The sequence below is a fragment of the Salmo salar genome, chromosome ssa09 (genome assembly GCF_905237065.1).
Source record: "Salmo salar chromosome ssa09, Ssal_v3.1, whole genome shotgun sequence".
Taxonomy (NCBI): domain Eukaryota; kingdom Metazoa; phylum Chordata; class Actinopteri; order Salmoniformes; family Salmonidae; genus Salmo; species Salmo salar.
The window spans coordinates 19458450-19473783 of record NC_059450.1 but is presented as its reverse complement, the minus strand read 5'-3'; the positions used below and the strand labels follow the sequence as shown (position 1 = coordinate 19473783).

The following is a 15334-nucleotide window of genomic DNA, read 5'->3' as shown; positions in this document are numbered from 1 at the left end:
ATCCATGGCTGTGGCCCTGACCAGTCATGTGAAATTCATAGATTAGTGCCTAATGGATTTATGAACTGTAACTCAGTAAAATCGTTGAAACTGTTGCATTTATATTTTTGTTAAGTATGGATTACTAATGCATTCATTCTACCAATGTAAGACATTCTGGTGAGCACTACTTTATTTAGTCTTCTGGGGCAACAAGTTATGACAGAAGAGAAGCTACATGTATCCAACTATAGCTGATAAACAAATGGCCTCCCAAATGTCAAATTATAATATGGCCTACCAAATGTCAGAAATTATAAGCAGAAACTTGTCTAAACTAGGGGTGAAAGTAGCCAGTAGGCTATACAGTCCAGTACAGAGTATCTGCAAAATAAATTAAGGAATTACAGTGGATCGAAATGCACAGGTAAGCCTACTTTTTGAAGTGATTGTTTGAACATCAGATGAAAACATCACACAACACCCACGATATGCGAAACTGAGCCTGTGCAAACAAAAACAGTAAACAGTAAAAGATGTTTACGTGGCAGTCTCCAGTACGGAGAAAAACATTTATGAAATGTATGCATTCACTACTGTAAGTCGCTCTGGATAAGAGCGTCTGCTAAATGACTAAAATGTAAAATGTAATCCCTTTTAAGATCAGCATATCCCAGGCATCTTATCTGGGTTTCTCATAACCTGGATACAAGCCTTTTCCGGTTATTGTAAACACGATATGTATGGTGTTTATATGCATCTACTCAATAACAAAATACTTAAGTATCCTGAATAATAATGGGATATTGGTGTGCATGTAAATGTGATCAGTGTTAGCTAGCTTGTGTTGTAGTAGTGTGACAACGGCAATAGCAGCTGCAGTGGCTATTATCAACTTCAAAGTGGATGTTGCTAATTTCAAGATAAACTTTCAAACTTAGTTTACAAACCATCCCCTGGTGAGTGGCAATTTTTTGTTGTTGCAGCTCACTTGCTGTTAGCAATCTCTCTGAAAATAATGATCGTAAAACATTGTTGCATTTAAACTTTAGATCACCGGTTAGTGGGAAGAACGTTACAGAAATATATTTGCAATGCAATTGTATGGTTATGATTTCATGGGGAGTAAATGGGCTGCATATTCTTTAACATTATTTGATGCTGTGTGTGACTGCAGTCACCATACCAGCCGTGTCTATGTGTTTGACCAAAACGGTCTCTCCTTCAGCGCCATGTGCACAGGTATTAAGGTCGATGTCTTTTCAGCACCACGAGCCTGTCATCTTTGATGTGACACTGTTGTTGTCGCTATTGGTGATGGTGTGATAGTGGTGTTAGGCTACCACAGGTTGTGTAAACAGTTTTCTTGGTTTTTCTGGTCGCATTATTTTATGCTGTGTGTCACACGTGTCAATGCCAGTCGGACTACAGAAGATATGTCGGGCGTATTAAGCGATGCTATTTTCTTGATTTGATACAACGTAAATGGGAAGATTTTTTGTCAGTCTGAAGTCCTAGGTCCTATAGTCAAGTTTTGCCACTGAGTAGTGACAAATTACATACAGTACCCATGCTACATTGCAGCTGCCCAAACAAGTGACTATAGTACACCCCCTTGTGGAACGAAGCTGTAAGGACCAGTAGTGATGTCAAGGTGTTGTTTCCCTAAATTATAATAAAATGTCCTATTGCAGCATTTGTGCAGACAAATGCACACAGTATTATGAATTATTCCAAACTAAAAATAAGTGTTCTGAATGTTGACTTATTATTCTATTTAACAAAAATTCACATGGTAATGCCCTACTTCTGAAGAGATTGGAAATACTAGGACTGTAACTGCAGAGGTGAATTGAATCAATACCGCTTGAAAGGTTTTATCAATATATCTGCCCAAAAGGTGCCTTGATCGGTTCATATGGTTTAATCCAATGCAAAATATATATATTTTTAAAGAAAATACATTAAATGTTTTATTTTTTTATTTTTTTTTAGGGGAAATAGTTTGCTATGTAGACCTTTACCAAATGACGAACTCAATGAAAAGATATGTAAAAGCAAATATAAAATCTAGAAACTTCCAGCCATACACCCAACCTTTGAACATTTGGCTTTCACACTAGTCGAACAGACTACAAAACAAACTCAATTCATTACACTGATATGCATTTGCAAAACTCCACTTTTACCAACAATAGAGCAAAAAAAGGTGCCATACATCAGATCAGTCACCGCAAACACAGCTCATGGAGAACAGCATCTAGAAATTAAAATAAATTAAACCCTGAAAACATAGAGGGGAATGTTTTGGAGTCATACAGTGACTGTCTATGTCCAGATAGGGAGACCTGCATAGTAAAGGGAGCAGTTCACCCAGACTAGAGGTCTATGGGCTTGGTGGCTGACAGCAGTCTGCAATCGTTGAGGGGGTTCCTGGGGGAGCCTCTGTAGCAACACACATCCTTCTCAGCCACCTGCTGCACCACAGACTTCTGACCTTCACCTCCTGGGCTGTTCTTAATGGGTGTGTCACCTTTGGCCTTAGGTTGTAACTTGTTGGTCACGTCGCCTAGAGCGCAATTCCTGGGCTTGCGGATGATGCTGGCTGTCTTCTTGGGTGGGACCGGAGGAGGGCGGGTTTTTGTGGAGCGGCCCTTGTCATTTGTGAGGCCTCTCTGGTTGTCTGCCTGGCACTGGTAAGGCTGGAGCTGAGCCCCAGCAGACAGGCCACTCTCCAGGCTGACAGCCTTTCCCACAGGGGTGGGGGTGTCCTGGGCTCGGCTGGAGGTGTTCCCAACCACCGCAGGCCTCCTGTCCACCAGCAGAGAGTTGATCCTGCGGACAGACTGGCGCACGGGGGTACGCTGGAACTTGAGAGGGGATCTGACTGCTTTGGCCTGTGATTTAGGTGAATACAGGACAAGCTTGTTGAAGCGCTGGATGTGGTCTGCCACCCTTACCCTGCAGGTCTCCAGGGTGCTTGGGGAGGGCTGCTCCACCTGCTGATGCTCCTGCCTCTGGGGATGGGTACTGGGCTCTGGGGATGCCACAGCCACATTATCATCTACCATTACAGATACTGTACCCATGGGGGGTAGAGGGGTGTTGAGCTCCTGAAAGTACTCCAGCCCTGAGGCTCTGTATGGAGTGGTCTGGACCCCAGCGGCCATACTGCGTGTGAAGTGAGCAGGGCTCTGGATGTCCAGGGCATCGATCAGCCTACTGCAGTTCACCTGGTCAGCCACAGTCTCTGCCTCTTCCTCCACAGATCTGTCACCGCTGTCACCAGCACAAAGCGACCGGTCACAGGCCTTCTCTGACAGACTGCCACACCCTCCCACTTCAAACAGGGTGCTGTCTATAGACAAGAGAGACAGAGGAACAAACTTGATCTGACCAAATGTGATGTTCTGGTCATCAGCCAGACACCTGTGAGGTGTTGGCATGCTAGAACTCTCTTTGTTTGGTGATGCACCTTTGAGTGTTGAAGATTGAGAAGGAGTTGAATCTGTTTCAGTGTTCTCAGGCTGTGATGCCTTATCCTCTCCTGAGGGGGCACTGTGGCCTCTCGGGACTGCCTGCAGGTCACTGCCTGACTCAGTGAAGGCTCTTTTGAGCTTGAGTAAGGTGGGCCCGGTCTGGGACTGGCTGAACGAGCCCTCACTCTCCAGGCTCTCAGCGCTGGAGCCACAGCACAGCTTCTTGGGGAAGCTGGCCACCATGGGGGGCTTGGCCACCACGATGGCAGGCTCAGAGTAGTAGTTGTTGTTCAGGCACATGTTCATGGGTGTGTCGGTGAAGGAGCCCCCGCCCAAGACAAGACCCTCGTCAGCGGTCTCCCCGCTCCAGGACGTCCGGAGGGCACTGCCGTCGTCACACTGGGGGGTCAGCAGGTTGTCCTCTGACTTACTGTAGAACTTGGAGCCTGTGGAGTACAGTGGGCAGTAGCAGACAGTGCTTCCCTCAAGGGACAACATATAACACAAACACTGATCCAGTTCATGCATTACTTTAACTCTTAGCACATTAATTATGAAAGTACATTTTGAATGATGTTCGTTTTTAAAATATGGACTCACCATTCGACGAGCTCTTGTTTTGCAATACAGTCGGGCTAAATTCGGCATCTTTGGTGAAACGAAAACTGGTGGTGCTCTCTTGAGTGGCAAGTCGCCAACCAATGGACTCTGAACCCTCTTTCTGAATCGCCAGCATGGAATGAGAAATGACATTGTTGGGATGGAAGAATCTAGATGTAGCCGTGCACTAGAACGTTGTTTAGATGTATGACTGAAGGATTGGTATTTAAGGGTCTTTGGAATATGGTAAAAAGTTACTCTGAAGAAATTTTTTGGTCAATGTTTTATTAAATTGCAAATATACATCATTATGACGCACTATAAAATTACTGTAGTACCTAAACCAGGTTACAGTTCCGTTTATGTAAATATAATATTTGGTTAATATATTAAATGTTTTAAAAGTCTTAATGTTAAGATTTCACAAATCTAAAATAATATTTAATATCCTAGAATTGAGAGTATGAACATCTTGGTTCACTAGTTAATCAGTATAAACATTCCATCAAATGTTACAGAACAGTCATGCAGAAATAACGGTATTCCCGTCATGAAAACAAAAATGTTTGACTTATAGGAACAATTCATAATAATCTCTTAAAATGGGCTCCGTTCAATTTATTAACCCATCATGCATTATTGAAAGTAAACATGAATACGCTAAAACTGCCATAAATCGCCAGACAAAATGTAAGTAGTTAATCCAAAGATTAAAGCTAAAAATACAACCTAAAAATATTAGATAAGTGCTTCCGTGCTAAATTGTACCTTACAATTGCACCCTAATGCATAACGGTTCATTATTTATATTTGATTAGTACAGTTAAGGTCAATAGGGGGTCATCAAGGTTGGGATTGAGAGCAGTCTTTCCCTCCAATTTGAGGACCAGATAATCAGTGTGAGGTCATACATGGGTATCTGAACTTACAGGGTCTCTGCTGCTCTTGCCCAGGCTGAAGCGCAGGCGCAGGGACTTACAAACGTTTTCTTTCTTGGTGACCTTGGGAGAGAAGCAACCAGCTTTCCCTGACTCCACTCTGAAAAACAGACAAGAACATGTGAGCATACCGTTTCAACCATTGTCAAGTTAGACATATTATACATACAAATATTCAAGAAGGTTAGTGCGTTTCAGATTGTTATCAACTTGAATACAGGAACAAGATGCATTGTCATTACCACATAAGATTGGGAAATAGCCTTTGATAAACCACATGCATGCATGTACCTGTTGACAACATGCCGGTGACTCAGTCGTTTGCTCTTTCTCCTTGCAGAGCTGGCACACTGCCTGCTGGACCTCCCAATTGAGGACAATGCATTCTGGGAGGAGTTCAGGGATTCTGAAGCACCGGGGTCCATGTATCCTGAACAACAGGAACGAAGGGGAACACTCAGCACACCCTCTTTTTAGTCTTCTTATTTTTTTACGTCACCCATTTTGATTATATAGGGCCGTGTTACCTGGTACAGGAGTAGAGCTTCCACCAAACAGAGCATTAGGTAGTAACTCTAAAACAAGGTTCTTTTTGATGGATCTCCGTTTCTTGCTGGAGCCATAACTTTGACCAGATTCCAAAGGAAGTTTTCTCTTGGAGTTGGGAGTAATTATCACGGGAGTTGAAGAAAAAACTGGGAAAAATCATGAGTGAATTTAGGTTTATGTTCCCCAACTTTCCCAATGAAAATTATTCAGAACAGAGTCAACTGAAATCATTTGCGAGGATTCTGGATTTGCATTGATGGAGAATATTAAAGCCAATGGACAAGCACACAGGCAAAGAGTAGGCAAGACAATTTGGGCAAGCATCAAATCATTTAACGTAATAATAGGGAACAAATGCTAACAAGACAGCGTTGCTACTCATTCACTACATATGAGCAAATGAAAACAACCTGCGATCAAATTGAAATTAAGAGTTTCTTCATTTCTGTGAAAGTCAAGCAGCTGATTCCTTGTTGTAAACCGGATGAGATGAATGTGTTAGAGCTACGGGGGTATGCTCTCATTTGACGGCAGGAGGCGTGACCTAACCTGAATAAATACCTACCATATCCGTCTGACTGGGGAGTATTTGTGGGTGTTCTATTTGTTTTTAACTTATTCCGAGCTCCATTGACCATATCTGAAATGCGAGACAAAACATTCCAGATTTTGAAATTCAATAGAGCTTTACTGAGAAAGCGATAAGCCTACAGCACTGGATAATTTCAATGACCAAATGCTACACAGAATAAATGTATTCTACATCAGGTAATGTCGTGCCCAGTTTTTCCAGTGTATCTGACCTCCTAAACTGCGCCTGTGTCTCCTCTTGGTCCCAGAGTTTGTGTCTAACTCCTCTAATCCATCTAGAGTAGGGGAGAGAACAGCCTCGCAGCCCAGCAGGGCTGGAATCTTCTCCATGATGAACTGAGGTACCACACCTACCACAGAGACACATTTAGAAACTGTGAGCTATAGACATTTACTTTTAACTATCACATTTAATCCCCAGTTGATTAATGATACTACAATAACAAAGCTTGAACTGTTACCAAAATCCAGAGCGCGTTCTATAAGGCAGTGGACCACGGCTGCCTGTTGCTTGAGGCGTTTCTCTGTGCTGGCGTTCATCTTGTCTGCCCCGTCTCCAGCGTGCAGGAGGTTGGGAGCCAGGATCACAGACAGGTTACTGCTGTCCATCTTATTCACACCACTTCTGAGACAAAGCAAAACCAGGGTGGGAAAGAATGATTGCCCAAGTCCAAAATGGTCCAGATATATTATTTAATTACGAGACAAACTTGTGAAATTGTACCTCTGAGAGACTTTGTGGAGGAAGGTGAAGAAGTAATGTAGGATGCTCATGTTTCTGTCAGGCAGTACACAGGACAGCAGCAGGGTGGCAGAGGTCCTCTCCTCCTCTGTGGGCAGCTGCTGGGCCTTGAGGAAGGCATCATGCAGTTCTGTGGGCAGAACAGGATCTGGTAGCTCCCTGAAGAACTGCTTAACCAGGCCAGCAACATCACACGGCAGGGCAGTGGACAGGCACTCCTCACCCTTATCCAACTTCGCCTACCCAGACAAAAACAAACAATGATGCCCTGTGTTTAACTATCCTAGCAGCCAGGGCCTCACTATTCATATCAAGGTCAACTGCAGCAGGGTCAACCTCCAGCCATCACTCACCCTGAGTGCTTTCAGGCGGACAATGGAACCAGACTTTCTGAACAAACCCTCTGTATCCACATGCTCCAGCAGACTTGTGCACGCATCCATGAGAAAGCTGGGAAAGCAAGGGGATGGGAGAAACAGACCTTGAAAAGGACAAATAATTGGACTAATACACACAAATAGAGGACAACAAAATATTGAGTTAAAAAGAAGTAGAAGTTAAAAAGAAGTAGAAGTTCTAGCTAAGACAGGTGTTTATCTTACCATGGTACACTGCCATTCTCCACATTGTACTGCGGAAGGCTCTCCAGCGGTACACCAAATACTTTCACCTGGAAAAAGAGACGTCATTACTTCCACTGGTTTAATCCTCCTATATAGGCCTAACTCACTAATAAACTTCAATTTGGTACCCCATCAATCAAACCACAGAAATGTCTGAGAAAGGGAACTCAAGTCTTTACATGTGAATCGTCCTTACTCTGCAGAAGGCAATGACAACTGGTTTAGAACGGTTACGCATTCCATTGCCCAAGGCGGTAGTTTATAACTCATCACCTGATCAAATACAGGCTAGCTGTATGTTGTGCCTGCCAAGTGCCAAACAGTTCTCTTAAGTATTTTAGAGGGAGAGACTAGAAAACAAGTGCTTAAATGTGCTTTTGAAAAACAACAGCCTATAGCCTACTACAGCCCTGTGCCATTTATTTAATAGATTTCCTGCCAGTACATTTGAAAGAATGTATGAGTTAAATGGACAAAACCAATTGCCTTAAATCAAATTAGTCTACCTGCCAAAGGCAAGCATTCCTTGCGCTACTCTCTCATCACCAAGCTCAATAAAACAGTCTGCTATTATGTATGCCTCTTTAGGAATTTGTCATAACAGGGCAGACTGACCCAAATGTGTCTTCTATTGTCATTTTTTTGACTCACATTTAAGATAAGGAACAATTCACTTAGCTAGCTAAATACATACATCTTAGATAGCTATGGCTTGTCAACCCCTTAACACCATTACTTGTTGGGGAGTGAACCTCCAACTCAGTTCTGGCTGAGAGACTAGCCATTGATCACGACATGTAGTTCCATTACATTACACATAAGAGTCATTGGACAAAGACATTCTTTACGGGGTCCTTTTTTAAAGATCCCTGACGCTCGGGTTGAACATACAGATGCATCGCTTGCGGTACGGTTTTGGAAGCATAAGGACCTTATCGTTCATATCAGAGAGAAATAATTTTCCAAAAGGTTAAATTGATAGACACCTTTATAAGGTTGGTGTTCGCACGCAGCCATGATATGAAAGTAAAGTGCTTTGTGTTTCTAGAAAACTATCACACTGAGAATCAAATCCAATCTAAGTTTGTCACGTGCGCCGAATACAACATTTATTCAATTCACGTTTAGATTGAGTATTTGGCTGCCAGAGTCAGTCTACCTCTGAACATAACATCAGGTCCTTGGACCTTAATACGGAGTAACGGTAACATTACACTCAGTAAGAGTACATCTTGGGCTAGCAAACAGACTGACATTAATCCAACAATGAAAGTGAATTACAATGATAGGCTTAACAAATGGGTCTGGGTGAAAGTTAACTCTTGACAATTCTAGGCAGAATTCTGCCTTCTTCCTACAGTTCTCAGCCATCATTAGCCTCGCCCACGACTGCCTCACATGAACAACAATCCGAACGATGTGTTGTAACTTTTAGAGTCAATAATAAATCACTAGCAACATGGCTTTCGAAACATATGGCCGTTATCTTTGATCAGCTTGGAATAATCTTTAAAATTAAAAAGATACACTTACTGTACTGTAGCAGTTTTGAACAGATACACACAGTTATGGGTGCCTCCAACAAAACTACACTTCTGTTTCACTCCCCGAGTTACTGTAACGTTACGCTTACACAGATGTTCAGGGGATGCCAGATAGCTCATTAACACAGGTGGTTGCATCTTGTTTTCTATAAACTTGCAATGTAACATGGATATATGGATGTGTGGGAACACTAACAAGGTGTCTATCAATATATATCTGATATGAAAGGTAATTTTTCTTCCAAAACCGTACCGCAAGCGAAGCATGTTAATGTTCAACCCGAGCGTCGGGGATTGTAGCAAAAAACTACTAACTACAGATGACGCCTTCATACAATGACTTGTGTCATGTAATGGAACTGTGAGTCATGACGGCTACTTTGGTGAAAGTGCACCGAATGATGCAAATTAGTCAGGCAGGATGGTTCACAAACGAGGAACTTATCCAGCTGACTAATTCAGGCAGTTTTACAACCAAAGTTTGACACTTCTGTCTAAAATTGTGCACGTTTCAAGTGTGTATCTAGCTTGCAAACTAAACAAGACAGACTTACCGAATGGCTAACTGTCAACTTGCAGTTGGTGTGAGATTTGTTTTTGTTCCAATTCTTCGTCTTTATCCCATAAGTAGCACGAAGGTGTTGCACAACAGCCAGACGCATCACATTTCTTTCAATGAACTTCATCTTTCACTTTAACAATAACTTCCACTGTGCCTTCTTAAAATGTTCAACACAGCTGCCAACTAGCAGATCATCTATGCGTATCCTTCTCTAACGTTAGCATAACAGCTAGATAAGTGGCTAGCTAACTATCCCACGTCCGCACTTCCTTTCAATCAGCAACAACTCTTTGCGTACGCGCTTCTTCTCATTCACAACAATCCATCTAACGTTAATTTGACAAACCAAATCCTTCGACACAACGTGCAACTAGCTAGGTCGACCATCAAATAAAAGGTCGACCATCAAATAAAAACAACCGCTGTGCCAACTATCCAGTCCCAGCAGAATCGACCCTGTTTGGCGCTATCATTATTGTGTCGCAAGCCCACGTTCGCTACTGTTAACAGTTAGCTAGCCGGCTGTAGCTAACGTTAGAAAGTTAGCTAGCTCAATAACGATTCTCATAGCTAGCGGTACTAGCTAATTTATAGTACAGTATGCCTAAATCTATATTCTAGTATTTACTTGAATACATGTGTCGAAAACGATATGACTATTCTATTGTTTTCATCTAATCTTAATTGCCCTAGCTAGCTACATTGCTTGCAGACTACGCTTCCCTAAAATATTTTTTCTTATCTTTCAAACGGCAGCGCTTCTACATATTGCGCTCTGATTGGCTAGAAGGGGTTCAAATATCAAGACCCACACAAAGGAAATGCAGATGCCTTTATAAGTGCCCGTTGAGCAGCTACTGTACCTGTACCAGTCTCAGACTGTGCATTGAATATCCCTAAATTGTTAAATATGTAGATTGTCCAAATTATGCAATAAAAAAAAACTGGCAACAGCTTGATTGCTAGACTCAAGATAGGCTACTGTGAAGTTTAGAAACTGGGCCAGAAATATGTGGACATATCTAATATGATCTCATGGCAAGTAAAATATGAATACCAACAATACTGTAAAAATGTTATATTCACGTTTTAAATTAAATACTTCTATGTGCTTTTACATTTGAATAAAAGATAGATCTACAAGTTGGTATATGGCATCTTAATAGGCCTCTATCATAATTACATTTTAGTCATTTAGCAGATACTCTTGATCAATTTATGAAGGTTAAGTGCCTTGCTCAAGGGAATATTGACAGATTTTTCACCTAGTTGGCTCAGGGATTCGATCCAGCAACCTTTCAATTACTGGCCCAACACTCTCCCGCTAGGCTACCTGCCACCCTACAATGCAGAAAAGAGTCAAAACAAATGTATTGTTACAAGGATCTAATTTTATTACAGCATGTATATACAGTAAATGACACATTACAAATGTATGGGTGAAGAGGGTAGACTGTTTAGAAGCACTTCCTGTGAACAATGGAGGGGCCTGCCTCATCGTACTCCTGCTTGCTGATCCACATGGCCTGGAAGGTGGATAGGGAAGCCAGGATGGAGCCACCAATCCAGACGGAGTATTTACGCTCAGGCGGAGCAATGATCTAGAAGATGAACATAGTACAGAAAATTGCTTAGTTTCACATAGACTCACTGCATATGCATACCTGAACATTTCAATTAACTTGATAGTTGACATCCAGAAGGTTAATATGGTAGGATTGTCCCTCACCTTGATCTTCATGGTGCTGGGGGCCAGCGCTGTGATCTCCTTCTGCATACGGTCAGCAATACCAGGGTACATGGTGGTACCACCAGACAGCACATTGTTGGCATACAGGTCCTTACGAATGTCAATGTCACACTTCATGATGCTGTTGTAGGCGGTCTCATGGATACCAGCGGACTCCATACCTGATAGAAGATATTACAGACGTCCAGTAATTGACACAGAACACACAATTTTGTTGTTGTAATAGCATTTTGTAATGCAACCATAACGTATAATACATAAGCATGCCTCACCAATGAAGGAAGGCTGGAAGAGGGTCTCTGGGCAACGGAAACGCTCATTACCAATGGTAATGACCTGACCGTCGGGAAGCTCGTAGCTCTTCTCCAGGGAGGAGGAGGAGGCAGCGGTGGCCATCTCATTCTCGAAATCCAGGGCGACATAGCACAGCTTCTCCTTGATGTCACGCACAATCTCACGCTCAGCTAAGGGGGGCAAGTTTCAAGGATGGGATGAAGAACTTTCACACAACTGCACAGCAAGAGATTGCTGTAATCACACAGAAATTACAATAATCTAAAAAATGAGGCATAACCACGTTGACAGTTAGCTCTCCTACACATCCTTACCAGTGGTCACGAAAGAGTAGCCACGCTCTGTCAGGATCTTCATCAGGTAGTCAGTCAGATCGCGACCAGCCAGATCCAGACGCATGATGGCATGTGGAAGAGCATAACCCTCATAGATGGGGACGTTGTGGGTCACACCATCACCAGAGTCCAGCACAATGCCTATAGGGAGCAGACAAGGCACATTAGTGAGTCAGACAGACATGACTGACAGAGGAATGGCCGGCTGTCATATGGGAATCATTCCAAGCATTTGTCACATCATAAACTAACAATGCCGCTGACATCAATGGTAGGTGTGCCACATACCCTTCTAAACAGGGTTTAACACGTCCTCGACAACCAGGGCACAATTCATCTAGCTGTCTCTGACAACTAAACAGCACACTTATTCAACATATTGTAACGTGCATCAACTTGATTTGAGTTGTCTCCTGTTGTCATATTGACCACTAATGTGTGACAGCAAACTACATATTGTATCAGTAATATAGCAACTACCCATGGTTGATATTGGCACATAAAAGAGGCAGTGTCCTGGAATACTGACCTGTGGTACGACCGGAGGCGTACAAGGACAGGACAGCCTGGATGGCCACATACATAGCGGGAACGTTGAAGGTCTCAAACATGATCTATAACACAAGAATAAGGGAGATATTTCTGAAGTTTGCTTGACGGTTAACCATAGCATTGCTTCTAACAGATAACCTGGATTTGAATTGGGGGAATAAAGGAGTTACAAGTACCTGGGTCATCTTCTCTCGGTTGGCCTTGGGGTTCAGGGGAGCCTCTGTCAACAGAGTGGGGTGCTCCTCAGGGGCAACACGCAGCTCATTGTAGAAGGTGTGGTGCCAGATCTGCAAGAATATAAGAGAGTTGAAGTTCTCTGTTTATTATATTGTTATGCTGCATATATTTAATACTAGTCTTGTGCCAAAATAAATACCAAGACTCTGACGTCAGTGCAAGATGTTGTAATCTAGGACCCACCTTCTCCATATCGTCCCAGTTAGTGATGATACCATGCTCGATGGGGTACTTCAGAGTCAGGATACCCCTCTTGCTCTGAGCCTCATCACCTACGTAGCTGTCCTTCTGACCCATACCCACCATCACACCCTGGAGAAGAGAAAGAGAGCTTAGGAATTACACTATAATCATCAGAGCCTACATGACAGATGGCACAGCAACATACTGCACTCTTTTTGACACAGTTTGACACCCCTCCCCTAGAAATCTGTGTCTGTACAATGACACAATCTATACCAGCCCCAGTTACGTCGTGGTAGTTTTTCCTAAGTACAATACCTGGTGGCGGGGCCTTCCCACAATGGAAGGGAAGACAGCACGGGGAGCGTCATCTCCGGCAAATCCAGCCTTGACCAAGCCAGAGCCATTGTCACACACAAGGGCAGTAGTCTCGTCGTCGTCACACATGGTTAGGCTTTACTGGTATGGTCTGTGGGTGACAGAGAGATATAGGGTTGAGAATGAGTGGTGGAAACAGCTGTAACCCCCTCCCCTCCCAAACCATTGATTGCATTTCAAGCAGGCCTTTCCTAATTGTTTTTTGTTCACAACCACAGACAATTTATTACTGTACTGACATGGAAAATGTCTCCATGCAAATCCAGGTTTTTCAATATCCTGCATTTTTGTGTCTTTTGGAAGATAATATACTGCTCTCTCTTTCATACAATGGTTAATATAGTTGTATTTATTTTACTACTGCAGTGCAATTTTTACAACTTGTCTTATAACTATTTTGGTGGCAGGTAGCGTAGAGGTTATAAGCATTGGGCTGGTTCGAATCCCTGAGCCGACTAGGTGAAAAATCTTTAAATTTGCCCTTGAGCAAGGCACTTAACCCTAATTGCTCCTGTAAGTCGCTCTGGAAGAAGAACGTCTGATAAATGACTAAAATGTATTTTGAAAATGTTATCAATTCCTTGTATTTAAAATAGCAGCTATCTATAGAATCCTAACCAATGTATGCTTTAAAAAATATATATATATCCAAGCTTGTTGTGAAGTTACTGATACTCATGGGCGCAACTTTGGTTTTTGAAGTGGGGAGGACATAATTATAATTATAATAAATCTTTTTAGTCGGATGAACACTGCAAACAGCCTACCCGACCGTTCGGAGGCGTCCGCATGGTCCTAAAGCACAGAGATGCGTTTGTTTTGTATCACATTCCAATGATACAACTGGGGGGGCAAAAATGCAATTTCAGAATGGGGGGGGGGGCATGTCCCCCCCGTCCCCAGTGAAAGTTGTGCCCCTACCAATACTGTATCTCAGCTGTCATGATGGTTCCTAGGACATTTTAGGGCCATAGAGGTAGCTCCAAAAAGGGCCATATCATTGGCAACAGCAGGCAAGACAAGCTATCTATTTTAAGCTCCACACCCTGGCTACTACAAACACAGCTTACACATTGTGCCACATTGACCTCCATGGACACCTATCTGGAGCTATTTCAGGCATGGGAGAGTTGGAGCCAACCCAGAGAGCAGCTGTCGGCACATTGTAACACCTCTGTTTACAGCATGGTTCCTTACCCCATCTCCCTATAATGGCTTCCTTTATTAGACACTTTTAGATGTACCTGACCAAACCAGCATTGATCAGTGTACCGGTAACTGTTTACTAAGTTATTACACAATAATTACCTGCACCCTCCTCACAATCAGCTCATGATAAGTAATCTATCATTCACAAATCTCTGAATAGCTGAATGTTGCTTATTATTTTGGAGCGATACCATCAATTCATTCCAATAAGCAGTGACTTCAGTTTAAAGTGTACTTCTAGTTCATCCCTCAATAAAGCTACAAAGAATTCATCCTGGTAAAACACTACATCCAATGTCAGAGACCAGCTCTGTCTGGTCAGTGCCAGGTCAAGATGTACTCAAATAACCAAAAAGTGAACTCCCAGTCCTGACAAAGTCGGATGTTTTCCATAGAAATAAGTAGTAATAATATGCAAGTAATATGCACTCACCAAGTTGTATTGCAAGACTGATGCTTCCACTGGGACAAAGGGCGAGAGTGAGAGGACCCCTTAAATAAGAGCGGGTCTGGGGATCAGGGGCGGAGCCTGGAGTTCACATAAGTCCAAATAAGAGCTGCTAGAAAAAAGAAAACAACATTAGAAGTAAATGTATGTGAGCAGGTGGGATGAGACTCCTCAGAATGATGAGATTCTTCCTGAACAATGCCAGACTGATCTGCTTTAGAAATAAAATGAGAGAAGTGAAAAGGGATTGTTCTAGAAAAAAGGGAATGTTCTAAAGAAAATATGTCTGGGTGTTATAATGTTATTCTTAATGTCAGGCCATGTTGTTAGGTCAGTTTAAA

General features: G+C 42.7%; 2 protein-coding genes across 5 annotated transcripts; both read right to left on the bottom strand.

The window, feature by feature from the left end:
* Positions 1–1946: 1946 nt before the first annotated feature.
* LOC106610844 (rho GTPase-activating protein 11A) lies at positions 1947–10368 on the bottom strand. 4 transcript variants are annotated; one of them, XM_014210473.2, is made up of 12 exons: positions 9600–10368; positions 7481–7548; positions 7232–7328; positions 6861–7117; positions 6598–6758; positions 6349–6486; positions 6111–6185; positions 5524–5691; positions 5288–5426; positions 4988–5096; positions 4059–4179; positions 1947–3904 (listed from the first exon to the last, which is right to left on the bottom strand). In XM_014210473.2, the coding sequence occupies exons 1-12, from the start codon at positions 9729–9731 to the stop codon at positions 2358–2360; spliced, it is 3012 nt and encodes a 1003-aa protein (XP_014065948.1). In that variant the 5' UTR covers positions 9732–10368; the 3' UTR covers positions 1947–2357. The 4 variants fall into 4 exon arrangements, with proteins under 4 accessions (XP_014065948.1, XP_014065947.1, XP_045579417.1 ...); XM_014210472.2 differs by having other exon boundaries at positions 6598–6761; positions 9600–10367; XM_045723461.1 differs by lacking the exon at positions 5524–5691 and having other exon boundaries at positions 6598–6761.
* A 610-nt stretch (positions 10369–10978) lies between these two features.
* On the bottom strand, positions 10979–15105 carry LOC106610845 (actin, alpha cardiac muscle). The gene is made up of 9 exons (XM_014210475.1): positions 14979–15105; positions 13277–13427; positions 12959–13087; positions 12715–12825; positions 12516–12600; positions 11966–12127; positions 11630–11821; positions 11337–11518; positions 10979–11208 (listed from the first exon to the last, which is right to left on the bottom strand). Exons 2-9 carry the CDS (start codon positions 13403–13405, stop codon positions 11065–11067), a joined length of 1134 nt encoding a protein of 377 aa, XP_014065950.1. The 5' UTR covers positions 13406–13427; positions 14979–15105; the 3' UTR covers positions 10979–11064.
* Between the last annotated feature and the right edge of the window lie 229 nt (positions 15106–15334).